Source organism: Centroberyx affinis, unplaced genomic scaffold, assembly GCF_046629955.1.
Source record: "Centroberyx affinis isolate AG114_WGS23_722 - 3 ecotype Tasmania unplaced genomic scaffold, CSIRO-AGI_Caff_v1 ptg002237l_1, whole genome shotgun sequence".
In the NCBI taxonomy this organism is placed as follows: Eukaryota; Metazoa; Chordata; class Actinopteri; order Beryciformes; family Berycidae; genus Centroberyx; species Centroberyx affinis.
This window is the reverse complement of record NW_027280533.1, coordinates 230,718-257,665: the sequence shown is the minus strand read 5'-3', so window position 1 is coordinate 257,665 and position 26,948 is coordinate 230,718. Positions and strand designations below refer to the sequence as shown.

General features: G+C 41.7%; 1 protein-coding gene across 2 annotated transcripts; it reads left to right on the top strand.

Moving 5' to 3' along the window:
• Positions 1 to 1,819: 1,819 nt before the first annotated feature.
• pik3r5 (phosphoinositide-3-kinase, regulatory subunit 5) lies at positions 1,820 to 26,477 on the top strand. 2 transcript variants are annotated; one of them, XM_071532716.1, is made up of 18 exons: positions 1,820 to 2,078; positions 12,146 to 12,261; positions 15,100 to 15,215; positions 15,393 to 15,461; positions 17,114 to 17,252; positions 17,979 to 18,048; positions 18,807 to 18,981; positions 19,513 to 19,681; positions 19,822 to 19,890; positions 20,090 to 21,009; positions 21,120 to 21,236; positions 21,618 to 21,749; positions 22,020 to 22,113; positions 22,700 to 22,776; positions 22,962 to 23,055; positions 23,549 to 23,631; positions 24,220 to 24,335; positions 24,781 to 26,477. In XM_071532716.1, exons 2-18 carry the CDS (start codon positions 12,162 to 12,164, stop codon positions 24,929 to 24,931), a joined length of 2,691 nt encoding a protein of 896 aa, XP_071388817.1. In that variant the 5' UTR covers positions 1,820 to 2,078; positions 12,146 to 12,161; the 3' UTR covers positions 24,932 to 26,477. The 2 variants fall into 2 exon arrangements, with proteins under 2 accessions (XP_071388817.1, XP_071388816.1); XM_071532715.1 differs by having other exon boundaries at positions 21,117 to 21,236.
• The last annotated feature ends 471 nt before the right edge of the window (positions 26,478 to 26,948 follow it).

Genomic DNA, 26,948 nt, shown 5'->3' with positions numbered 1-26,948 from the left:
TGTTTAAACTCCTGTTCTTTGTTTACCTCTCCCCGCTCCTTGTCTCATTTGTTATTGCATCTTTTCTTTCTTTCTTTGTGTTTTTTTCTTAAGTTCATCTCCCTGGATGAATTCTCTCTCAACATTTTGTTTTCAATCTCATGCATTTGATCTCTTTCAATCTTTTCTTTTTGACTGGCCCTTTTCCCCTCCTCAGTCAGTTTGACAGCCAGTGTCTTCCCTTTTCTTGTTCTTCTGCCTCAGCAATGACTTGTTGAAGCCCTTCAGTCTGCTTCATGTCTGCTTGTAGGTTGCATCTGTAGGTCTGTTCTGAGCAGTGACCATCCCTTACAGCCTTGTGTGACAGCACCAGGTTTTTTAATTTGATGCAGCAACATGGGCAGCCATTGAAGGGAGTGAAGGAGCTGAGTGACATGAGAGAATTTGAAGGTTGGAGACAAGGCCGGCTCCAGCGTTCTGGATGAGGGAGAGAGACTAGGACGGAGCCGCAGGAGTTCAAATGATATATTGAAGTGTTATTGGAGGTAAGCAAACCAAAACACTGAATACTATGAATGCTGCTATGAGTCCTGTCCTTTTAACCATTAGACTTTGTTCATCTCTCTTTCATAATACTTAATTCAATAAGCCTATAAATCACCTTCATCTTGCAAAGATACACGTCAAGTATCAACATCTGTGAAATCACTGAAATAATCAAATCAATTGAAAGCAATCATTTTCTTCATATAAAAGAATCAGTTCTTCCTTAATGATTAATAATCAACTTTATCCTGCATCTTCTGTCAGAAATCCTGAATTTCAAAGTCTTAATAACACTGTGTTCTATATGATTTTGGGTATTCACATGGAGTTGGAAGTAACGCTTTGCATTTTACTCTGAAGTTCAACCTAGCGTGAGTTGAAATAATTTCCGTGTTTACCGTTTTCAAATATAGCTTGTGACTCCATCTCTCTCTCTCTTCAAGAGAAGGGGAATTCACACTGACACATGAAATGTAAATGGCAGGCAAAGCAGCTGCGGGGGGAGGGAGCAGGGAGCTCGAGTTTCCCCGAGTGAGAGGGATGCATGAGGGGATGAGGAATATGGATAATAAACTTTGTGAACAGAAACACATTATTATTATTATTATTATTATTATTCAAAGTATACAGAATTTAATTTTAACTTAGCCACCTCGATAACATGATTTCTGGCATTAAAGTAAAAGTCATCATGGAATAAATTGTCATTGACATTATTAATGACATAATGTACTGATATTGTTACCTATGTTAGGACTTACAAAATAGGAAGTTCTATATAGCGTAGTGTATTTCTGTAACTGAACATCACCATACTGAGATCTTGTTTATTCACTTCTAAACCAATTCAAACAAATTATGTTAGCAGTGCATCACTGATGCTGATTTGTTGATGGAGAAGTTCAAAATGACTCATAAACAAAAGCGGTTATGGTGTCTTATGACTTTATGACAACAACAACAACTATTACTGGTGTCACCAGTAATAGTAATCCAGCTTCAGAAGATAACGAACAAAGTCACAACACCCAAACAATGAAACTCACCTCAGAACTGTGAAAAATAGCATGAAAACAAACAAGTCAAACAGATGACTTCCTTTTAGAGGCCAACATCCCTTCAAAATCCTCAAACACACACACACACACACACTGACACACACACACACACACACACACACAGAGAGAGAGAGACTTCCCACCTACGTCTACTTAGCCACTACATACACTACACCGCCAGCCTTCCTCATTGTACTCACATGCACCTTTCTCACACACTTCCTGTTTGCCTTGTGTTTGTGAGGCGCGGTGTGTGTGTGTGTATGTGAAGCGCAGAAGGCTTTGCCTGCAGCAGAGGACTACCACTAAGCTGCACTACTCTGGCTGATTTCACTGTTATTTCACCGCACTGCACCACTGTGCCAAGGATGTGGGTTTGTCTGTCTAACCATCACCCAGCTAGTGAATGAATGGCAGTGGGACTGAGCGGGAGACAGTTGGGCTCGGACTCGTAGACACACACAGAGGATATGGGCGCTGGACGATAAAGTGCAGGTAAGAAAACTGAGGCTGTGTCTCTTGGATGTGGCCAACAGTCACTAACTGTCAGCCCAATATTAGCAGGGCATGAGGTTTGTCTTCTCTATCAATGGTAATGTACAGGGAGCAAGTGACACCAAAGTGAAGAGTGGAAACATGTTTGCTTATCTTATTTTATTCCATTTAGATGAATTCAATTATAATATAGCAGACGAGTTGCCTACAAGTGTCCAAGACTCATCATTCATTTTTGATAAATGCATTTATAGTATGTTAGACCAAAGCTGTGTAAGACTTGTCATAGTTGAAAATGTTTACTTTAAAGTATGAAAGCTTTGCATTTCCTTTATGTTGTCAGTTGTTTTTTGTGTTTTTCTGTTTAACATTCTATTAATGAATATCCCTGGCTGACTTGTCTGTGATGTATGGGGCTTAAACACTTTAATATTTGGGACTCTCATTTTCAAAGTTTCCTCTACTTGTACACATGTCTATTACGGTGTCAGTGCTTATCTCTCTGAGGCGGGACAGGCCCAGTGATGCTATTTCGAAGCAGAATAAGCGATGGACAATGTCAAAGTGTCACAGTGATGGGAAATGCTGGGGGGGCAGTCAACCTGACGTCATTGACCGAAAAGGAAGTGACCCCCACCATGAAACCATTCTGGGGAACTTCTGCTTTTTTAGATGCCCCATATGATTACCCTTTTCAATCTTTTAATACACATTGAGGAAGTGGCGGCACAGTGGCACGTGTTTGCTGCATGGACGCAGTCTCAAAAATGTTGTTTTTTTAACTAAATGATGGCAATGATTTAGGACAGTGTGGTGAATTGTTGATCTGAGATATCTGGATCTGGATCTGGATCTTGCAGTGTTTTGATGAACTGATTAGGGTTCTTCTTCCTGAGCTTATGTCAGTGGTTTTGGTAGGTTTTTACACAGTTATGGCTTAGGTTCTTACAATAATACACATCTTAAATCCTGCATCTGTGTGCAAATGAAAGCTGCTCCCGCTGAAAACCCAAACCAGGGATGCAAGCGGAGAATCTTGTTGACTGTCCAACATGAATCCAGCTTGAGTGTGACATGACTGAGTCTGTCACTGGTCCCTGAGGGATCCACCCCATAGAAAACCTACTGAGACAACGCCTGAATTCTACACCCTCACTATTACATAACTCTACCGATTCTCGCCACACAGGGAATGCCTTACTGTAATGGTCCAAGGTCACTTCAGGTGCAAACTGTAATTGAGCCAATTGGGTCACTTTTGATTCAGTGTCCTGGTGCGTCATGACCACTGATGTACTGGTAAATATAGGTGGGTAAACTGTGAGCTCCAGTCGGTGACCATGACAAGGCAAACAACCACCAACATAAAGAAAAATCAATATTTTTTTTAGAAATATATATATATATATATTAATTTCTGTTTTTCCCCCCTAAAAGACCTTATCCTCGTATATCTTAACATCAAGTTGGTACTACACTATTATGTGTAAGGTATTAATTTATTGTACTGAGATTTCTGTCACTCTACATAGGGAGGTAAACTCTATTCCACAAGCAAAAAGGTGCGTAAATTGAGTTAAGGTGGGTTTTCCCTCTACTCCATCCCAGGCATGAAGTGTAGACTGAAATCTGCCTCATATCTACCAGAGCCCCCTATTCCCTCACACAAAGTAGAAATACGCATTTTTCAATTCAAGTTCAATCATGTCCTCGTTGCTTGCATCAGAGGGTGACACACCCCTCCAGTGCAGCCGCAGTGTGGGGTCACCCATGTTTTCTTAGAAATGGTTCAATTACACAATCGGCTGTAATACGATCACCTCCTCGTGTTGTGAAATAACAACTGACTGTGCAGGGATCATGCGTCGGGCTTGAAATGAACAAAACAAGCATTGTGATTAATGATTTTGATCAATATGTGTGTGTGTGTCTGTGTGTGTGAGAGAGAGAGAGAAAGAGAGAGTCGTTCATCGACACCAGTCCCGCTAATAACCTTTTATTTTTTATCATCACATAGGGAGAGAGAGAAAGCGAGAAGGTCATCCCCCACATTTTAATTACACAGCTTTTCATTTTCTTTTTATTTATTTCACACCTACAGCAGCAGAGGTTACAACAATATCTCCCAGCAGCGAGTGTGTGTGTTATTCACAGCAATGCTTCCTGTTTGTCTCTTTACGGCTGCGGTGTCGATAAAATCTTCATCTTCACCTTTACTACCCACTCTGTACTCGACACCCCCGTGTGTGTGTGTGTACACACGTGCATCCACACACACACACACACACACACATCTGCACAACACACCTGTTACACAACACAACTCAGTGACGTGAGCCATACAAGATGTTTTTCCCCATATCACTCTTAGGCAAATGTAACAGCACTGAATGGGGTTTTCATTACCAAACATGAATATTTGCTCCTTCATGGCTGGTTGAATGATAAAACCCAGTAGTAGACAAAGGAGTCAGTCAGGGCTGTTTTGATAGCCTGGCTCACCGTTGGCTGGAGTTAAGTGTAATAACCTGATATTACAGGTGCTGATATTTGCATTCATGGTAGTATCATATGATTATCAGTGTTTATTGAGGAAGTCAAGGCCAGGGTTCATGTGGATGATGATGGCTCCTCTGTGCTCCAAGTGAAACAACAACATGCCATGACTATGCTGTTTATTTTTAAAGCCCATACTTTGTACTTGAGTCACTTTTAAGCAGTTACCTATAGTTTTACTTTACGTTTCATAGACTTAAAGGATAGTGAGTACAATGAGATATGGCTTTTGCTGTAAAATACAGTCATTCTGGACTCATTTTAAATAATCAATATCAGCTTTGCTGTTTGTATATCTACCTGCAGAAGACTACTTTGGTTTGGAGAACCAATGGTCCCAATTATGGTCAAAGAAGAAATATGGTCCATGCTAAAAAAAAAAACAATACTCTTTAGTATGTAGGCTTTCCTCATCCATCCTCAACTAGGACAGCATCCATCCTGTCCAACATTTCAGTATCACTAATAGTAAAGAAGGATTACAGAAGAAGGATTGAGTTTGAAATACAGTACAAACAGTATAGTAAACAAAAGAAAAGTGCAGAAAGCTTGGTTGAATGCAATGAAGAACACAGTATGGTTGGAATCTTTTGAGTAATTTGTAAATTCACATCTGTAAACTTTCATCTCATTGCATACTGTATAACAAAAATCAAGCCTAAAAAATGTATTGGATTAGTCAAACACAGCTATGTTGTACACAAGTAATATTTCATTGCATTCCATAAATTTTAAAGTTGCTCTGTGTAGGATTTCATTAACATAACTCGCTTTTATGACGCTTTCTAGAAACACAGAAAAAAAATCCTCTAATAGCAGCCGCGATTATTTGCTTCATGCTTTCATTTGGTTCACTTTTTTATTTCTCCTGCTTTGCCACCAAACAAGAGAAATCATTTTCAGCGGACTGTGAGTTATATACAGATCTAAAGCAGTGGGGTAGAGAACTATGAAACATGGCAATAGAAAGCAGCTCAAATTGCCAAAAGATATTTATCATTACAATTCTTTCAATAGACCCACTGCAGCCACTGTACTGTACCTGTTTGACCCTGAGCAGAAAAAACCCCAGTTCCCAGTCAGCAGTAGTGGTTGTTTGAACAAAAGGGAAGCACTTAGTTACTGTAGCGCTTTAGTGTTGGACTGCTGTTATTTCCTAAAGCCATAAGAGGCCAGTTCACATCCAGTAGGTCAGTGGAGAGAAGGGGGGATCACAGCGCTTTGGGCCAGCAGAGGAAGACTGGATGGGAATATCAGACTCTATCAGTCATGTTGGGTGAGCCAAATCACACACACACACACACACACACACACACACACACACACAAACACACACACACACACACACACACAAACACACACACACCAGCTCTCCTCCCTGGTCTGTGGGAGTATATCTGAGAGGCTGATCACACCACAACAATAGGGAGGCACCTGCTTCCTCAGCTGAGCAGGGAAGCTATCTTCCTGTTAGGAAGCAGTTGGTAATGGGATCAGTGGGAGAGATGGGAGGAGGGGTGCGGCGAGATGGAAGGAGGGAGAGGGAAGAGAGGGATAGCATGAGAAAGAGAGAGAGAGAGACACAGATGGATATGCAGTACTGTTTGGTTTGTCTGGGAAATGTTGATGGTGGAAGCGTTAGACAAGGAGAGAGAGAGAAAAGAAAGAGAGCAGGACAGAGAGAGGCTGATAGAAGATGGACAGGGAGAGAGAGGAGATGAGAGAGGGAGAAACAAACATTTGACATTGAATAGATGTTGATATGACAGCCTGAAAACTTAAATATAGCCGAAAAATGAAAGTGGAGGCAACGTGTGTAGTCGTCCATAAATTGGGACCTAAATATCTTTATGATATCAGTTCAAAACAGTTTTCAAAGCTGTTTTAATATGAATCCTTACCATGCTATAATATCTATAAATTTTGTGCTTGTTTGGGTTGATGTTGAAGCCATCATGCAAATCATACAAAAAATAAGGAAAACGACCAAGGAAACTCAATTGAAAAAGTGAAAAAGCCTTTATTGCACGGCTAATTCATATTGACTCACCAACATGTTTTGGCAATATGCCTTCATCGGGAAGTGAAAGGATGAGTTATAAGTTGGTGGTAACATGGTCAGTGAGAGGAAAAGACAGTGGGAGAGAGAGATGAGTGGACAGAGAGAGTGAGAAAGGAGAGAAAGTGGGAGAAAGAAAGGGAGAGAAAAAATAAAGTGGCTTTACATTGACTGGGATGCTATTGATAGTGTGATCAATGGAGGCTATGGAAGAGAGAGAGAGAAAAGTGAAGAGGGGTTTCAGAAGAGTCTCTATAATGTCTGATCATGACACACACTGAATTCACTTGTTGTCATTACTGTGTTCTAGATCAGTGGTTTTCAGTCATGTGCCATCGATGCCCAAGAGGCTGCAGGTTTTCATTCCAATCAAACATTACAGGAGCTTTTCTCACTGATTTACACTCTGTGAACCAGAGATGGGAACTGATCAGTGAAATCGGCTGCTGTAGTGACTGATGGGAATGAAAACCTGCTGACTCTTGATAGAAAACCACTGTTCTAGAGGTAAAAGGACTTCAGGTCAATTGTCTCTCTTCAGCAAATCACAGTTTTGTTGATCTCATGGCATAATTCACCAGTCTCATGTCTTGGTGGCGATTAGCTGTTAAGCCAACCTCTATAACATGATGGCGAATCTACTGTAAATCTGCCTGACTTTTAGACATTGAAACTGGTTGCCTACTGTATGCACTGCTTGTTATTGCCTAGCTGTTGCAACCAGTGAAAAAGTGGAAGTGACCTTGTTGACTGTCAGGGATGTACTGCATACATCCTCTTATGAAAGACCACAGAATCATGCATTTGCAACATAACTCACAACTCGACGTAAACAACCACCATGACACACTGGAGTTTGGTTTGGATTTTGCTCTTAAAGGCCCAAACTGGAAGCAGAGTATAGGCTTTGTTTATGTTGAGTTCATTGGCTTGGAAATGTCAAACTGATTGATATAGATGATAAAAGGATTGAAATAGAGAAATACATGAGTTTTAAACATATTTTGAAGCTTGTAATGGTTTGATTATGGTTTGTATTGTTTGTAAACATTGAAGCAAAATGGATTTTGAGTTATACTGGGACCTGAAATCAGTTAATCCCATCCTTCAGGAATCTACTGTATACACACCCATTTTAATACAGTTTAAAAAATAACTGACTTGTGTAAAGGCCTTGAACAATATACTTATTTCATGTCTCTTAATTTGTGTCAGTCTATGTTTCATAACACTGCAAGAGTTAAATGCAAACCATTTGCTGTTTCAAACACGTACAATGAAGCCACAAAAAGAGATCACTTCATATACAGACAATTAAGTATTTGAAGAGCGAGCTCAAGTTGTTCTCGGTTGCTGTTTTTATTGTTTCAATGTGGTTTAACATGGAAGTCTATAAAGAGACAGAAACTAAAGGTGACAGTCTATAGCTTCAGCTCATACTCATCATTTTCATTTTTTTTAGATCTATATTAAATCAACACAACTATAAATACTAAATACTACTACTAGTCAGAGGTGTGACCAAGTCAACTTTGCTCGAGTTCCAAGTCAGTCTCAAATGTTGAGGCTCAAGGCAAGCCCCAAGTCTAAATGTAGATTACCAAGTCAAGTCCAAGTCAAATACAAGTCAAGTCCATGCCATTAATGTCAAGTCTCAAGTCTAAATGTAGAACAGCAAGTCAAGTCAGAACAAATCAAGAGTCCAGTATCAATTTAATATCTTAAAGAAAACTAAATATCTCTGACTTTTCAATGCAATATGGTTTGGATAGGATAGAAACTTGGTAAGAGCATCATGAGTTTGATCCCAAGTCAGCAGAACCCAAGTCAAGTCTCAAGTCTTCTCCTCATGCATCAAGTCAAGTCTCAAGCAATTAAAACTGTGACTCGAGTCCAAGTCATGTGACTCGAGTCCAAGTCATGTGACTTGAGTCCCCACCTCTGGTACTAGTACTACCACTAATGCTGTTACTACTACTACTTCTACTACTACTACCACTAATACTACCAGTACTACTACCACCAATACTATTACTACTAGGCTATTACTACTACTACTACCACTAATACTACTAATACTACTAGTACTACTACTGCTGCTGCTACTACAGCTACTACTAACACTAATACTAATGACTGTATGGTGCTCCCTCATATGAGGTCCTAACTTTTTCTTTATTACCTTTCCGTGTCTCCATTGAACCCCGGCCTGGCAGCAGCAGTCATAATGCCTCTGACTTATTAGTTCCTTCCACTCTCACCTGGCTGCCGTCCAGCTCTGTGCAGCTCTGACAATGGCCGGAGTATCCACCACGCATGGCCCTGCAGCCGCGCTCAGTGCCACTCGGGACACCTCTTAGACACAATGCACCTCTGGGGAGGCGGGCGGGCTGAGAACGGGCCTGTTTACATCTGGAGCTGTTGGTATTGTTGTTGTTGAATGGTAACTGTAGGAACAGAAGTGAAGTGGTGTGGTGGGGGATAATTTAGCTTCACTCCTCTGGCCTCCTGAACCTCCTGAGCTTCCTGGGGGGTCGGGGGTGTGTGTGTGTGTGTGTGTGTGTGTGTGGGTGTATGTAAGTGAATGAGTCATTTAATGACACCATTACATTTGACAGCCTTCATTTATTTAGCTTGCATGTCAAATAGGGGATTTTTTCACTTTTTTTCTGGGGATTTTTGTGATGAAGATGAAATCAGACATAGCTATCTTGGTCTTTGATGTCATTGCTCATTTCTGTCCATCTGTCAACGTTATTCTCCAATCTGGCTTGTTGGAGGTATAGTTTCAAGTGAGAAATATTCAGAAGGTTTTATTTCAGAGCAGACATTATTTGGGTGCTGGGGTTTTTTAAAGAATCTGAAAAAGTGATTAGAGTCTTAGATCATCACTTAGTGTCAGATGATTTGGCTGTAATTCGTGTCAAAACTAATTGCTCGGCTGCTCAAGTTCTGAAAATTCCAATCTTTAAAAAGCTTCTTCTTAATAGGGAAGTATTTCTTTGTACTGCTTCTCAAATTTGGACACATTTCCCCATGTTTGCATATTTCCATGGCAAAACTCCATAGTGAAGAAAGAGAGGATGTCACACAAACTTTAAAAATATGTCAAGCAACAAAATTAGTCATTAGCAGCAACACTGTGACTTTCCCTATGACTATTTTCCATTGAGTATTCAATGAAAGTGTGGTTCTTTCAAAACACCCCAGTTGACTTCATTCACCCAATTGCCAATGGACTAAAAACTTTTCAACTTTTGAGATGAGCACATCATACCCCATTATCCCAGGTTTGTGCAGTGTTTTTTACATACATTCATAGTCACAGCACATAGACGTAGCACAAAATGACCATAATAACTCTGTGGGGGTTGATAGTGTTATTGATCAATCACAATGACTCTTACTTCACCAGTTGCTGATATTTCTTTCCTTCCAAAACTCACTCTCTGGCCCACGCTCGTTCTGCCTCTTATCTTTCCGCCAAACACAAGTCACCAGCCTCTTCCCAAGCCACAGCAACTGTAACCCGCTTTCCACCCGGCACTAACCCGTTAAGAGGTGTGTTAGGAACGCCTGACAACAACAAGCTTCTTAAAAGATATTGTTTGGATAAAAATGGTTCTTCTAAGAGAACCTGTGCCCTCCCTATCGAAACCAAAGATCATGCAACACTGTATTATCAAGAGGTGGCTCAGTGGTCGATTTGAAGGGGGATGCGAGGGGACGCCACCCCCCTGAAATAAAAAGTTGTCAAAAACCATCCCCTTTGTAAAGCTGCCACCCCCTCTTTTCATCCCACTTTATGGAGGCTCTTCAAGAAAAAAAAACACTTTAGTCTATACATTAGGGTACATTTCATCCTCAAAGGGATAATCACTGTCCTCGACTGGTAATCACCGTTAAAGGGAGGAAGTCCTTTGTGTGTCCTACTCACATAAGCCAGGGAATTGCTGTCCAGCAAATCAGTATAAAATTTGATGATAAGCATCAGGGGATTTAAAGCACAAAGGCATTTACTTTAGCGTGTGCTGGATTTTGTGCAGTGGCTCATAGTTTGATGACTGCTTTGGGGGGTAATCTATGCTGGTAAAGGAAATGGATAAGTATAAAGCTTCAACAAATATAAACACACACACACACACGAGGGGTACATTTGTATGAACTAGCCTATTTGGCCTTCATTGAAAAGCTCTTCGGTAGTCAATATTTTCTCTCTTGTCTCTACGAATTGCATTGTTATTCAGTGTATTTCAAACTGGCAACATGGATGTTGTTTATCTACAACAAAGCCAGGATTAATAAATCTGAAACTTCGCTCTTCAGTTGGTGATGGGACGTCCCTGTCATCCTGTCATGCATAGCTGATGCGATGCAGTCATTACAGAACCGAAACAGCTCTTTAGATCTGGGGAGTCCTCCGTTGCTGTGAAAAACAGTCAAATATTTCGAAAAACTGAGAGTTAAAAAATGTGAAGTTCAGCGCGTCCCGATGAGTCAGTGGGTGAAGGAACACAATGTCCTTGGGTTCAAGTTGGAAATAAACGTTTGACACTAGACACCATGTCTCTCCCATCTTTCCTGTTATACTCTATAGCATACTATCTTGGCATAACTCTATATAGTGTAGCATCTAATTAAAGCTGAAATGACATGACATGAAAATACTCAGCAAACAGGTTGTTTGCTGGGTAGTTGAGACAATGTCCATAGTCTTCCACAGCTGATACCTGCATCATTTTGTGAACTGAGGGTCTAAATTTCTTTCATTTTTAACCATATTGCGAACATTTTAGATATAAAAATAGAAATAGATATCATTAACAGGATAGTAATTTGTGATGTTACAAGAGTTTCAATAATGAGAGTGTCACCATTCTGAAACTGCCTGCTCAAATCACCCTTCCAAATGGGTATGGATAGAAGTTGAATAGAGGTAAATTAGAGATATGGAGGGAGAGTTATCACAGCACATGACGGTAAATGTAGCTCTACTGGGCTTCATTGTCAGGCCATTCTATCAAATGGCTCAATGTGTTGTTGCAGCACAGTCAACTTTGATCACATCTACTGTGCAGGACACTCAGCAATATATACACAACCATATCCGTCGCTCTTCCCTCTTCGCTGAAATGCCCTATGATTGTGTGTGGCTTCAGGAACTCATTTGCATACCTACCTGGTAATATGCTTCCATGCAAAACAACTTGTTGCCAGATGTGATAACACACACTGTTCATGGAAAGAAGGACGAGTGAATGACTGTGTGCGTGTGTGTGTGTGTGTGTGTGTGCGTGCATGCATCATCCGTGTGAATTCTCTGAAGTGCCCCGTCAGTTTACACAGAATACATGCCTGCTCAGACATGTTATCACATCAGCGTGTGTCAGATCAGTCCATGAACTTGATCCCATGACCATCCGCACCCTCTCTCTCCCCTGTCTCTCTGCAGGAGCTGAGCGGTGAAGATGCAGCACACCTCATGCACAGAGGACCGGATCCAGCACGCCCTGGACAGGTGCCTGGACGGGCTCAGACGAAGCCCCACGGCCGCACAGCACTGGAATGGTAAGACTCAACCGCTGTACCTGTCACTGTGGACCAAAGCTGTGTATTGGTTGTGATGCAAAGGCTTCTGACACAGCATCAAAGGCTATATAATAACAGATATTGGTTGCATGTCTGTAACAATTATGATATTGTCCTACTACTTTTCAGGAACTGAGAAATACAGCCTTATTTTGAGCTTGATCACAATGCGTTTTTGACTTGACCCAATGGGTTTTGCAAGGGTTTCATAAGCCCGACAGGTCTGAGAATTTTGTCAACCCTTACAGAACCATGTAATCCTTCAATTAAAGTGAAAACATGAAAATCATCAAAATTGGAGCTCCATTTTTTTACCTGATGATATATTATTTCTAGGCTATCACTGGACCCTTGTGTCGCCATTTGGTGACCTTCACTAATTGCTGCACTTCTTCTTCTTCTTCTTCTTCTTCTTCTTCTTCTTCTTCTTCTTCTTCTTCTTCTTCTTCTTCTTCTTCTCTGTGTGATATACAGAGTAGTTTCCACTGAAGATGAAGGTGTTGTCTCTTATTGCTTGATTTGGTCAATTTGCACATGGTTATATGGACGGACGAATGGATGAAACAGAGAATATTTACATTTATGCTCATCCAGCTGCCGCTTGTCGGACCCTTCTGTAACCTTCTGTTTGGAGAGGCAGATGAAAGCAAAACACATTTTCACAAATATCCACCACAGTGTTCACCCCCCCCCCCCACCCCACCCCCCCTTTGGATGTGATATCGGTTGTTTACCATCAGAGTGTGCTGACTTGACTGCAAGGCGCTTGTTGTTTTCTCACTTTCTCAACACAAGGAGAGCTTGTGACAGACACATCGCCGGCCCAGTGAGAAAACAGGCTCACGAGCGTGCGCCTGTTGTTGTGCGCCGCCGCTGCTGAGCGATCATCAGGGAGATGTGTTATTGGGCACTGGAGGAAGTTGTCTGACTTGACACGCCAGCTGGGAGGAAGTGGCGGCACAGACCACGGTGTGTGGGTGTGTGTGTGTGTGTGAGGCATCATGAGGCGGGAGCTAGCGCGGCACAGAGCGTAGAAAGGGGGGGGGAGATCAAGTTGCTATCGGCCTCCCACACACACAGAGTGACACATACCTATACGAACACGTGTTCTGCGTTTTACGCACCCGAGGCGTGTTTTTGAGATTGTGATGAACTGATTTAACGGTTCAGTTTTGAAATGAGGATGAAGAGGGGAGGTGAGCTGTTTTTAACGAGAGACATGTGTGATAGCCGGAGCTGGAGTTGTGTTTTTCGTGTTTCATAACAGGCCTGCGCCGCTTTAATGTTTTCTGTTTGGAACATGGCCCACAGGTGTGTGTGCTGTATGTGTGTGAGTGTGAATACATGGGTGCACTCCCATGGGTTTTTCCTTATATTAACAGTGGGTCTCATTTATTAAATTGTTGAGATGTTCAAATTCACATGTTGACATCATCATAAGAAACTTAAACTCCAATGCCCTCCAGTAAATACACATGTTGCAAATAGACCGGAGCAGACGGAGCTCCAGATAAAACTAGTTAATAATCCTGTGTGCAGAGCATTAGAGAAGCACAGTAAGTGATAAGTGTCTTGAAAGAAGTGCTGAAGTGTTGAGTGCTCAGACCTCCATGGAAGCTGAGCCGTTCTGGACTCCATGCATCCGAGTCATTCCTCTGAGACAAGGGTGCGTGAGTCAGCAAATACCATGAGAACTTATCATAAGTGTGAGACTGTAGACTGTAGGCGGTGTTTTATGTCCGATGGTTTCAAATGGTTTTAGCATGCACGGCTCTGTCACGTTTTTTTGTCCCATGAGCGACAGCACAGAATTTCCATTTCACACTGTAATGGAGAAGTGAACTCGCCATCAGAACTCTGTAAAACTGACGCACCCTCTCTTTTGACATCCCAAATCTTTTATATTTTGTTAAAACAAAATGTCTCTGGTGGGCTTTTTTCAGGAAACTGGTAGATACCAGTTTCAAGGAATTTGGACTGCTGAAATTGAAAAGTTCACCTGGCTTGTCCTTAATTCTCCTTCATTCTGGAGACGTTCAGTGCCATGTTGTTGTCATTGCACCAGTCCTTTAGGGAGGAGCCCTCACAGTTCTGTTTCGTTACAACAGGAAATCGGTCCCGCCGAAGTTGTGGCATATGCAAATGTAAACATCCTTAGTGAAATGCAATGCCAAGCGGCGAACAAAGGGTGACAAAACACACCCTTGAGGAGCGCCAATACTGATAGGCATGGGTTTCGAGAACCTGTTGTTTGACCACCTGCATTTGACTCATAACAGTCCAGGACCTGATGACACCTGGATTGAAGTTTATCAATGCAGTCTCATTTGTATGATGGTGTTAGAAGCATTTCATCCCTGCAGGCTATGATTTGTCAGACTTAGATTACCATGTAATACCATGTTATGTTAATATGTAATGCATGTGAGCTTATTTTGTTATTTGACATGCAGAAAACTGCTTCAAATGAGTTTTGGCAGATATAGGCCAGATGTGATGAGAATGATCATGTTTAGTAATCATGTTAAATACTGTATTTTGCACAAGAATGAGTGTATGTTTATGTTAAGATCAGATATATTGCCTTCATATATAGGGGTTAATATGTTTGCTTTAATGATAGTCATTGCATGTCCCCCATTCTGCATATGAATCATCTTTCTGGTGGTTGGAGCAACAGTGCAGTGGTCATGGAAAACACCTGACTTCTACAATAACTATATCTCTGTGTGTGTGTCTCTGTGTGGCTAATTGCAGTATGTGTGTGTGTTGTACTTGTGCATTCACTTGCATGACTTTACCTGTGCTGTGTTCCAGTGCTCATGTGCTCGGCGGGCCAGTCGATGAACCGCTGGAGCCTGGAGGAGCTGGTGAAGAGGGACCCGGAGAACTTCCTCATCCTCCTGCAGCAGATCATCAGGAAGACCAGAGAGGTGGGAGCAGAAAGGTCAAGGGTCACGGTCCCCTCTACACTGTAGGAGTAGAGAAGGAGGGGGAAAAACATATGTGTTGTGTACTAGTCATTCATTGTTAATTGTTTACCCTAAGATTACCCGGATGACTGTTTTCTCTCTTTCTCTCTCTCACTTTGTGTGTGTGTGTGAGTGCAGGTTCAGGAGCAGTGTCAGTATGAGCTGGTGGCTCCCCTCGCTATCATGTTCTCCTCCACTCTGCTTCAGGTGAATAGATATGTCTTCAAGATCATTTGCTGTCATTGTCCCTGAGTTTAGCAAACTACTGAAACCTCCAACCTATTCTCACCTCTCAATATTACTCACAATGTGTTTCAGATGTTTAAGGCCACTTTCTGGCCTAAAGGTCAGTTCCTAAATTCAAATCGGTAAGAGGTTTAATTGAGCAAAAAGCCAAGAGAGGCTTTACTGTAACGCCTCTTAGCAGTTCTAAGATCACTGTAAAGCGCGACATTGAGTGGCTTGACCAGGACTATCTGTTCAAGAGACACTGTTTCTGTTTGCCAGTTGGTCCGATTTGCCTTCACCCTGCCCAAAATCAAGCGGTCCAGAATTTGTGAACAAAACCCATGTCACTTTGAAATGTCTGTTATTGGTCAGAAAGTTGGTAGGTAAAAAGAAAACCAAACATTTTGCAATTGCTGCCTAACATACATCAGGAAATCATGGAACCCCGTCTTTTTATGTTGGTCAGTTCTTTGGAACCCATTCTCCCTCACTTTATCACTGATTACTTTGAATGCCTCTGTTTTTGTGCACTTTATCAAGTAACTGAGAAATGTGGTCTTTGACTCATATAAGAAATGTGGTCTTTGACTCATATATCACATATATTTGTAGCTCCGGGTTTGTCCCTTGCCACTCATTTCGATTGCTATTTTCAGTAAACACGATGCATGATGCTAGATTCATGAGCCACCAAAACACTGTGTTTGACAAAACACAATATAATTGAAATTGGCTTGAAGGGTGTTGACACTCAAGAGTTCACTTGGAGGCGTGAAGCAACTGATAATGTGATAATTTTGTAACAAATGTAATAAAATATCCCTTTACATGGGTTGAAAATGTAATAAAACCTGTTAATGTAATAAACTGCTGCTTGATGTACTGTAACATCACATTAGTACACTAATCAGTGTTAATGATCAGATAAGGGGTGTAACATATTTTCAACTGATATTGACTAACAATGTAATACCTCATAAGAATAAGTTATTACATCATCAGTTAAAAATGTGTTGAATGTATGTAATAATGGGATGTAATGGGTTGTCATTTATTACATTTAACAGCTTTTATTACATTTTTGACTCATTTGGGGGGACATTTTTATTACATTTTGACAAGTTATCACATGATCAGTTGCTTCACGCCTCCAAGTGAACTCTCGAGTGTCAACACCTTTCAAGCCAATTTCAATTATATTTTGTTTTGTCAAAGACAGTGTTTTGGTGGCTCATGAATCTAGCATCATGCATCATGTTTACTGAAAATAGCAATCAATCCCTGACAGACTGGAGAGTGGGTGGTCAACACCAGAGTTCAGCTGAGGTGGTCTCACCTCTCCAAACCGACTGAATGAATGCTGAAACGCTTCTGAGGTCGATTTAATCACACCAAACTAGCGCTCCAACATGAACAATCAACAGCCTTATCTCCATACATACAGTACCTGTACAGTGGTAGTTATTGTAGAATTCCCCCCATGCTATATCTAGCCTGACAGAACAGCAACCGTCCAGTAAACATGTAAGAAATGCGCCTTCTATTCAAAGCAGTAATCCCCACAGATCCAAGCAGCCCGCTCTGCTCCTCCTCTACTCCACTAAAATGCTTGTTTTACGCTCTGGTTGCAGACACCTTACTGTCCTCCAGACACAGAGCTGCTGGAGGAGGCCATCGAGGTGTTTCGCTGCTTCCTCACCTGGCCTGAGCCTTACTGCAGTGTGTGTAGAAACCTCCTCTCCACACTACAGCTGGAGATCAAGGCCCCAGGTAAATATGAAGAGATAGTTCTGTCTACTGGCCAGACTTCCTCTCTCTCTGTCTCCCTCTGTCTTCCTCTCTGTCTCTCTCTTTATATAATCTTTAGTCTCTGTCTGACACACTCTCCCTCACAGCCATTGCATCAAATTCAACTTAGCTGTTTTTTTTTAAACCATTGTAGTCGCCCTCCCCCTAGTGACAAGGCAAAGTAATGCATTTAGGACACCTCAGTAAGAAGACACTGCACATACTGTCAGTACGTGTGCACACTGGCACCCTCTGCCAGTATCGACAACCGCAATGACAGGAAGAGGGTGAGGCTGCAGCTTGAATTGGGAACTTCTTTATACCAATATGATATTGTTTGAAAGCGGATGTAGCTTTAGCATTCACAAAATAAAATTTAAAAAAAAAAGCAGAAGCTGCATGTGGACACCTGTCATGCAATTTACAGGAAGGGTCAAGGGAAGTGCTATAAGCAAGAAATACACAAAAAAAAACAATGACTGATTGAATGAATGAATGAATGAATGAATGAATAAAACACCCAACCAACTATTATGAATGCACAACCATTAAGTGATGGCTGTTTTTCTGTCTCTGTTGTTTCTTTATGAAGTTAATTTTAATATTTGCACTCATTCTATGACATATTGCAATTCATTTTGGGATTACAGTGTCAAATAATGCCAAAAATGTTACTGAACGCAAATGTATTTGCTATTTGTTTCACAGGGATTTCCTTTCAAAGACTGGTGAGAGATGAACAGGGCCTGAACACCTCCAGCCAGCACTCTAAGACTATGTAGGTCCACACAATATCACTGCTCATTTAAGCTTTTCAGTCTTACTTGTACTGTGACACTGGCGATTTTAGTATTGCCGGAACTGTGTGTTAAAATTACGTCCATTCCGAGAAATATGTGCTATAATGTGACTATTATGCACAAATATTTATAATTTAATATTTATAGTCGAAGAAAAGCTGTTTACAGGTCAGTTTGTGATCTATTTGTGATAATCGACTTAGTAGCCGCTGCCTCCACCAACCAATGCACAAATACACATTGTGTATTTGTGAAGATCCTATGCTGTACCAATACAACCTCAATCTAACCTCTTTGAACAGCTGCATGTTCTCTGACAATCTATTTTCAGTTCATATAGTACACTATATTTATTTTGAGGACTGTGTTATCTTTGCACCCTTGCACCTAAGCTTCTGCTTTCTCCATAAAATGGGTGGCGACCTGTTTAACTTGTGGCGACGGTCTTATCTCACACGTGTCAGTGGTTCAAGTGAAGCTTATCGGTTCCTGAGGCTTTTACTTTTGCAGTAAACCGCAGCGTTCATTGTCCTGAGTCAGATAAGCGCACTTCACTTTAGTAACTTTTGAGGAATCGCGTCACGTTTTACACACGCAGGTAGAAGGCTTGGAAAGTCCCTCTTCAGCCCCTCTCTCATCCCCTTCTGTGCTTCCTGTTTGCAGCTTCTCACATGGGAATTCCCTTGTGTGTATTAGTACGTGTGAACTGAAACATACTGTACCCCTATACATGTAGGACGGTGCTGCTGATGAACCCGGGCGAAGTTCCAGCTGAGTTTCTGTCGGTGGCCGAGCAGCTCAGTCGCATCCAGCACTCCCAGAGAGAGACCTACATCACCCTGATCAAACACGCCTATCAGTCTACTCTAGGCACCAAGTACCCTCTGCACAGCATCCACAGGGCGCTGCAGGTACGCCTTTAGAGCAGTGGTTCATGAACTGTGGGTTGGGACCTCAAGCTGGGTCCCAGGGACAGTTAAAGTGCCCCAAATATTTCTGTAGAAATTTGTGGCAAGGTTGTGGAAAGTGGTGAGGTTTGTTGTGTTGCCAGACCCTCTGTGGGCTTGTGGGTTAGTAATCTACACACTAGCTAAAAAAAGGAAATTATATCTAGGACATAATATCTAGGAGAAAGATACATTTATGAATACGTTTTGACTTACAGATATATCTTCAAGGGGAATTGTTATAAATAAGATTTTGTGGGCCAACCGTTTTTCACCCACTAACTCTGCATGCATTCATTTAAAGTGGATAGTTCACCATTATGCCACTTAAATTGTGGAAAGACGTTGCATTACAGTACCATGTAAGCAGTAGCAGTGAAATGTATGTGATTGATTGGCAGCAGTTTATCAAGTACTCAATGGAATATAAACAGTAACAATACCTTTATGTGTCAAGAATCAGTACTATATCATATCATGAATGCTCCTTACCAGGCAAAAAGCGTGAATGAGTTGGGCGAGATCTTCTCCATGGTAAGCGCTGTCTTGGAGACGGCCGCTGCCACAGGCGACCTACCGAAGGGGCGCAGTCATGTGATCCAGGGTCTGGAGAGACTGAGGGAGAGGATGGGCATCCCAGCGTCCAATGGAAGGAAGTCTGACGGTGAGAGGGCAGGGCTCAAATAAACTTGGGACATGAATTTGCAGTGTATCATATGATACTGTTATGTTTTTATTTCATACAGATCTGTTAGCTTGTTATTTTTCTGTTAGTTCATTTTTGTTTTCTGTCTCCCCTCTCAGGGATGTTGCAGACGCTACCACTGCCCACAGCCAAGTGTTACATGTTTCACTGGGACAAAGATAACTTTGGTAAAGTATCCATTAACAACTTTATTGATCCCTATAGGGAAATTCCCTTTTTGCTTAGAGCTGACAGTGATTTAGTATCTTGCTCAAGACACTTCCGCAGACCGGATGCTTGCCAACACTCAAAGCTTTCCACTCCTCTGGTTGACGGACATTCTCCCTGCTCATGATGATGAATATTTATGTATTCTGTCTCCTACAGATGTTCTGAATACCCTTTTGGAGAATGAGCAAGACCTGACAGACCTCCACACCACTAATGGGCAGGCCGAGGAGGAAGAGGAGGTAGACACTGATGAAGATGAAGACGAGGAGGATGCGGCGGAGATTGACCGCGAAGAAGAAGAGGAAGAAGAAGAGGAGGAGGAAGATGAACTAGAGTTGCCTTCTATGTCTATTATCCCTAATGGCTGCAGCGCCAACCATCGTGCCTCCACCTTCTCCACCATCTCCTCCCTCTCCACCACCTCAAAAGACTCCATGTTCTCCACCCTGTCCATAGCGTCGGAGTCCTACGCCCCGTCTCTCTTCTCTGTCACTTCCGGCGCTGACAGCGACTACTTCGAAGACCCTGACGACTCCTACATCTGCTCCTCTCCCATTCCTGAGAAATCCTCGCCAAGGTCCAAAGCTTCCGCTCGGCTCAGCCAGCACTTCTACCGCCTCTTCATCAAACCCAAAAGCAACCGGTTGCTTTACCGGGCCAAGAGCTTAGGGAACCCAGAGTCTAAAGACCTCTTGGTGGTGCGATCCAAACGCTCCAACTCGCTGCCCCAGCAGGTCCACTTACGAAGCCCCGAACCTCTGTCCCTGACGCAATCCCAGACCCTCAGACACGTCTGCTTCCGTAGGAGGCCCATTCTGAGCAGCGACGAGGACAGTAAGAGCACTACGCTGAGGGTGGTGGTGTTCGGAGCAGATCATGTGGCAGGGAAGGTGGCGCGGGCCTACAGCAGTTTAAGGATGAAGGAGAGTGCGTGTCCACGTCTCAGCAGGGCCTTCAAACTTCAGTTCTACTTCGTGCCCGTGAAGAGGGACGCAGCGGCCGGGCCGGGGCGCCTGAGGTCTCCTAGTCTCATAGCTCCGATGGGGAATTTGATGAAAGGAGGAGCCTCGTCTACTGTGAGTAGAAAAATACCCCAGCAACATGATTACATTGTAGAAGCAAATCAATTGCACTTACATGAGAATTCCACTGTTCTGATATTAGGTGTTTGCTTTTGCTCTAGCAGGACCTCAGCACAGAGGACAGTACTAATGACATTGCCCGTCTCCTTGGTATGTTGGACCCTTGGTACGAAAGAAACACCCTCAGCCTGCTCAACCTGCCGGCCAATGTTGTCTGCCAGGTACAACTACAATCAAACTTTAAGTAATCCTATCCATAATTGTCTATACTGTAGCCAAAAGTAACACTTATCCAACTATGAATATGAATGGCCTCCAATGTAGCCTATTTTTATGTATGTATATTTTCTATGTATATTCCAGAGCATTGCTATCATTCACTACCACTCAACACAAATTATCATATTGCCCTATGTGCTGTAAAATCCAATAACCAAAAGAACTCATGTGTACAAGACTGAGCAAGTGAACAGCCTTAAGCATAAAGACCTTTTCAACAGTGTCATAATCGATAGTGCATGATGTTTTGCATAGGCAATGCCCTATATAATTCAACTGTATATCTGAATAAAAGGGGTAAATTGTGTGCCACTGTCCTGCAGCAAACCTCTAAGACGGAGTCAGAGTCATATGATAGTTCATATGAGCAGCGTCTACCCATCCTGGCCGAACTGGTGCTGTATTACTGCCGCTACGCTGCCCGGCCGGCTCTCATCCAGCTGTATCAGGCTGAGGTCAGATACGAACACACACACACACACACACACACACACTGTACTCTACCGTATGTGTCCCTGTCTTACTGTTCATAAGAGTTTTTTTCACCCTGAGACCCAGTATTAAGAAACTTAGCCCTGGGATCCAGACCTGTGAAAACCTTATTACTCTAGTAGTCATGTGGTGACCCCACAGCAACAGAACCCTGATGCATTCTGGGTCGCACCCATAATTTATGAGACACTGTTCCATACACAGCGAGTGATTTAGTGTCTTTGGTATTGCAGTTGACGTTAGCTGGAGGAGAGAGGAGGACTGAGGTGTTCATCCACTCACTAGAGCTGGGTCACACTGCAGGAACACGAGCCATCAAGGCCATGGGTGAGTCTGACACACACACATACACAAACACACATACATATCCTAGCAACCGCTCCACAATAAACATAATCCTCCATATTTTCCATACAGTGAAATGCATCATCAGTTATTATGAGGTTAAGACCGGACTAAATGTCTGGTGGAGGAACATCTGCTATTTCAATTCGATGATTCACAGTCTACTTCTACTTTCCTGGTTTCGCTTCACTCTGCCATTTACACTTCTGATTTGCAATTTCCTTTGAGAGGTAAAAATTGAAGGCAAACTGGCTATGTAATTGGTATTCTCATTTCCAACAGTCGGTGTGGGAATGGCTGTTCTTCATTCCAACTCTCAGTATTCTTCACACAAAAATGAAGCTTTTGTTCTTGCAAGTTGTATACCTTTTACTGCTGTATCAATAAGAAAGAGTACTAGGTATGCCACAGTACAAAAGGTCTTCAAATGCTCTACCTGGTAGTAACATTAAATGCTGCAGTGCTATTTAGTAGTACTCTTCTGTAGTAGTACTATTCTGAACTGTATTACAGTACTACTACTCTCAACTGGATCACTAAATGTGTCTTTGTGTTTCTCTCTATGAAGGTGCTGCCAGTAAGAGGTTTGGCATTGATGGTGACCGAGAAGCAGTGCCTCTGATGCTGGAGGTGGTGTACAACAGGGTAGGATGCTGTTCATTTCATGACAGCCATCAATATTAGTGTTAAAGCTTCACCAGGCAAGATTTTTATATTGTTCATATGCATCAGGGCTTGAGCCCATGAGCTGACGATAACTGCTGTTTCTAGTATTTTATCCTTTAGCAAAAACAAACAATAATCCCATCCCCTCTTCCCCTCTCATTCAGGTGGTGATTAGTGGGAGAAGTCAGTGGAAAAGAGAAACCAAAGTCTGCACTTCGGTGAACCTGACCAAAGCATGCAAGAATCCTGAGGAGCTAGGTACACCACAGCCTCGGGCTACCGTAATACATAGCCAAGTCATAGAACTGTTTACAGTACTGCAAATGCTCAATCGAGATTAGAAAGTAGCTGACTGTGGCTTCAAGATCACCTCAGTACTGGCATTGTCCATGTTTAATTCATAGGATGGAAAACATTTGTTTACTTTGGGATTAATGACTGACACTTTGAAATTATAAACAGTTTGTCATTGCTTGTTTTGGTGGAGCAAATTGGATCTGTATTATTAATATTAAGTTTTTAATTTAAGAATTTCACATTTTTCAAAGGTCTTGATTGTAATGAAGCAACTTTGACTGTTTTAGTTTGAACTCATTCGCTGAACACACTGTGCGACTTCATAGCTCCAGCTAATATTAACCGGAACCTCCTTGACATTTTTCTCTTGGTGTTCGTATAAGACGAGCACGAAGCAGTTTCAACTGTGTGAGAGACGTGGCACTCACAGCTCAAATCAAAATCCTTTTGTCAGACTCAAAGATGGAGTGCCTCCAGCTGACGATGACGGAGGTCCTGAAGAGACAGAACTGTAAAAGCAAGAAGGGCTACAACCAGGTGAGCTGGAAGTGATGTGAGTCTCGTGGTTTGTGGCTTGGAAGGCGCCTCCGGCAAACAGCAGCACGCTTTTATAAACAACTCTATATAAAGACGGAGAACTGACGACGTGGTTGATAGCATCGTAACATCACCTCGGCTGTATCTCTCATCTCTTGTATGCTGAACAACGCTTTTCACGCTGACAAAAAAGCCACAACACAGGCGAGACTCAAGTCTGTTTTGGCTGTATGTGTTTTGACAATCGTGTTGTTTACTAACCTAGTTTAACCTCTTTTAGCTCATTGGTATTCGATTTGCAGTTGTGTTGATTCAATTTCTAATAGTTATTCTACATCTCAGCAAAAGTTAGACCTATTTAAACAAAACTCAAATACCAAAACTCAACATGAGCTAAACATCAAAAACAACTCAGTCAAGCTGCAACAGCAACAAAAAATATATCAAAGGAATCCCAAAATGTATTAGCACAATTTTGAAGGAAAGTTCTACCCTCAGGCATTTTCAGCAGTTTGAAAATGCAATGTTTATTAATGCATTCCAAGGTTTATCTTTTGCTTAACTTTGTACTGCTCTTGTGCTCTGCAGCAGCTGAGTGTGACTGAGGTGAAGGTGGACAAGGTGCAGGTCAGCGGCACCGGAAACACAACCTTTGCTGTCTGCCTGGACCAGGATGAGAAGAAGATCCTACAGAGTGTCACCAGGTGCGTGGAGTGAAGACACACACAGGCAAAAAAAGAGGACAAAAAAGAGGGGGACCACTGTGTGATATTACACCTCTCCAATACAAACAATACAAATGAATACTTTGTTTAATCTGTGACAGGGGAAAGGCTCTTATATGCTAGAAACGCATGGAGACAAACACCATTTTTCAGGATTTTTACAAGTAATAAGAGAGATTTTACACCACAAAGACAGACAAAATAGATAGATTTGTTGTTATTACTTGTTGTAATATCTTTAGTACTCTGTATTTGTCTTAATCCCATCTATATCCTATTCTCTGCTGCTGCAACAACCCAATTTCCCCACAGGGATCATTCAAATTTCAGATCACACATATGCTTACTCCGCCCGCTCACAACCCACAGCCCCCACAAGTACTGTTATTTAATCAGTCCATGTATCTCCCTCTGTCCCGTATAGGTGTGACATCTCGGTGTGCTACAAACCTGACAACTCCACAGACTGGAGGCTAAGCAAAGCCCAGGTCTCCGCCCAGATCCAGCCTCTCCACCCCACCTTCTGCTCCCTGCTCTGCCTGCCCATAGTCACGTTCAGCGGGGCCTTGCCCTGAGACCATGGGCCTCTGGTTCCGGGTGCTTTGGAAGGAAAGATAATAGCAGAAGGAAAGCTCAATTTCTAGCTGGTTTCTTAAAGCTGCACTAGGCAACTTTGCATGTTGGCGGCCCCGAATGGCAGCGAGGGGTAACTGTTTGAAATTTAAGGACTTCAATACTGAGAAATCCTGTAAAGTGACGTCAGTAAACCGCACACAGCACGCTCATGTTTACCAACCCAACCGGTCTGTGATGCTTTATACCAAGGAAACCAAAGAGAGGCAGAAGGTCTACTGTTGATGAGTCCAGCTTTCTCATATTCATCACTTGCTGTGGAGAAGTGTCCATACCTGACACCAGAATTTCATTTGGACAAATAGGGTGAATCTATGGTATTTCAGTTAGGGGAGATGGGACAGTCTTCTATATTGCAGCCCCACTGTGTGTTTTAGGCTGTAAAACGGTTGTATTTTTACATAAAAACCTTGCCTTGTGCAGCTTTAAACTGGGTTTGGGCCCATAATGGCAGATGGGACATTTGCTGGAGAATGAGCCTGGGTCCCTGGGTGAGACTGAATTTATTCTATAATTTGGAACCTGGAAAAGTTTAAGAACTGTGGCTCTGCCCTTCTTCTGGATTGACCTACATGGACATGGACATGGATAGGGAGTCTTTGCATCTGTTGACCAGACCGTCCACACTGTAATGGAGACTAAGACTCCATTTGGGGTGAATGTGAGACTGTGGGGATTATGAGACAATGTCTGAGCATGGACACTATGGATTTATGAAAAAAATGTAAATATGATGTTTATACTGTATTGTCTACTGTGTACTATGTGTATATAACTTGAAATTCACACTGTAATATTTTGTATGTATGTAATTGATATGGGCTTTACTGTTAAAGTGATGACATTTCTCCCATAGTTACAATGAAGTGACTGTTTTAACTGCAGTTGTGACTTTGACCAGCAGGGGGCTCTGTTGACATTCACTTTAACTTTGGATGTTGAGGTGAAGGTATTACTTTGACAGTCCAGACAGACTGATAGCACTTGTAGTAAAATCTCAAATGTAGCTTATGTATAGACCATATATTAAATTTTTTCGAATGTATAATGAGGATAATGAGAATCATTGACCATGACCATTATTTCATCAAGGGCACAAATATATTTGTTATAATGGTGCTAAAACAGTATATTCAAATGCAGAACTTTGTTTATATGTAACTGATTTGTTGCACCCAAAGACTTTGCAAAGAAACTATGACTATATTTGTTGACAATCAAACCATAAATGCACTGGTTGCCTGACCAAGAGAGTAGCACTGCATTGAAGCATTTTTATGAGATTGAAACACTTGAACATTTGGTGAAATAAATTAGAATATGTGATATAATGGTACTTTTATGTTCAGATGACAGACTGGCACTACTGCCTTCTCCACGTAATATCGTATGGATGTTTTGCAATATCGGTTGTGTATGTGTATCATGTCCAATCTATGCAAATACTTTGTAGAAATGTCAAATTTCAATATACATTAAAATATATTGCATCAGCTGGAGGTTTAACTTCATCTTGAGATATAAATTCATCTGAGTATGCTGTTATTTGAGCTTTTAGTTGAGAGCAATATGAAGACACACTTATGAAAACGAAGTTAGCAAATCTAAAAGGATATTACACACATATCACAGCAAAAGTATGTACCTTTAGGAATATTGTATATGAGTTATTACATGAGTATTATAGTGATACCATAGGAGAGTTTAAAACATATCATGAAGTATAATAAATTAACCAATTATTAAGTCCCTATAGGAATATTATAGCAATATTATTGTGATGCCAAAGGAGATTAAAAAAGACCACAAAGTAAGATAAGATCACTAAGCTCTTAACTATAAACTATCAGTAGTTAGTTTATAATTAACACAAAATAAGTGCCTGTAGGAATATTATAGTGAGTTTAGTACAGTAGGTTATAGTTTCGTTGGGACAAACGACCACAATGTAAATTTATA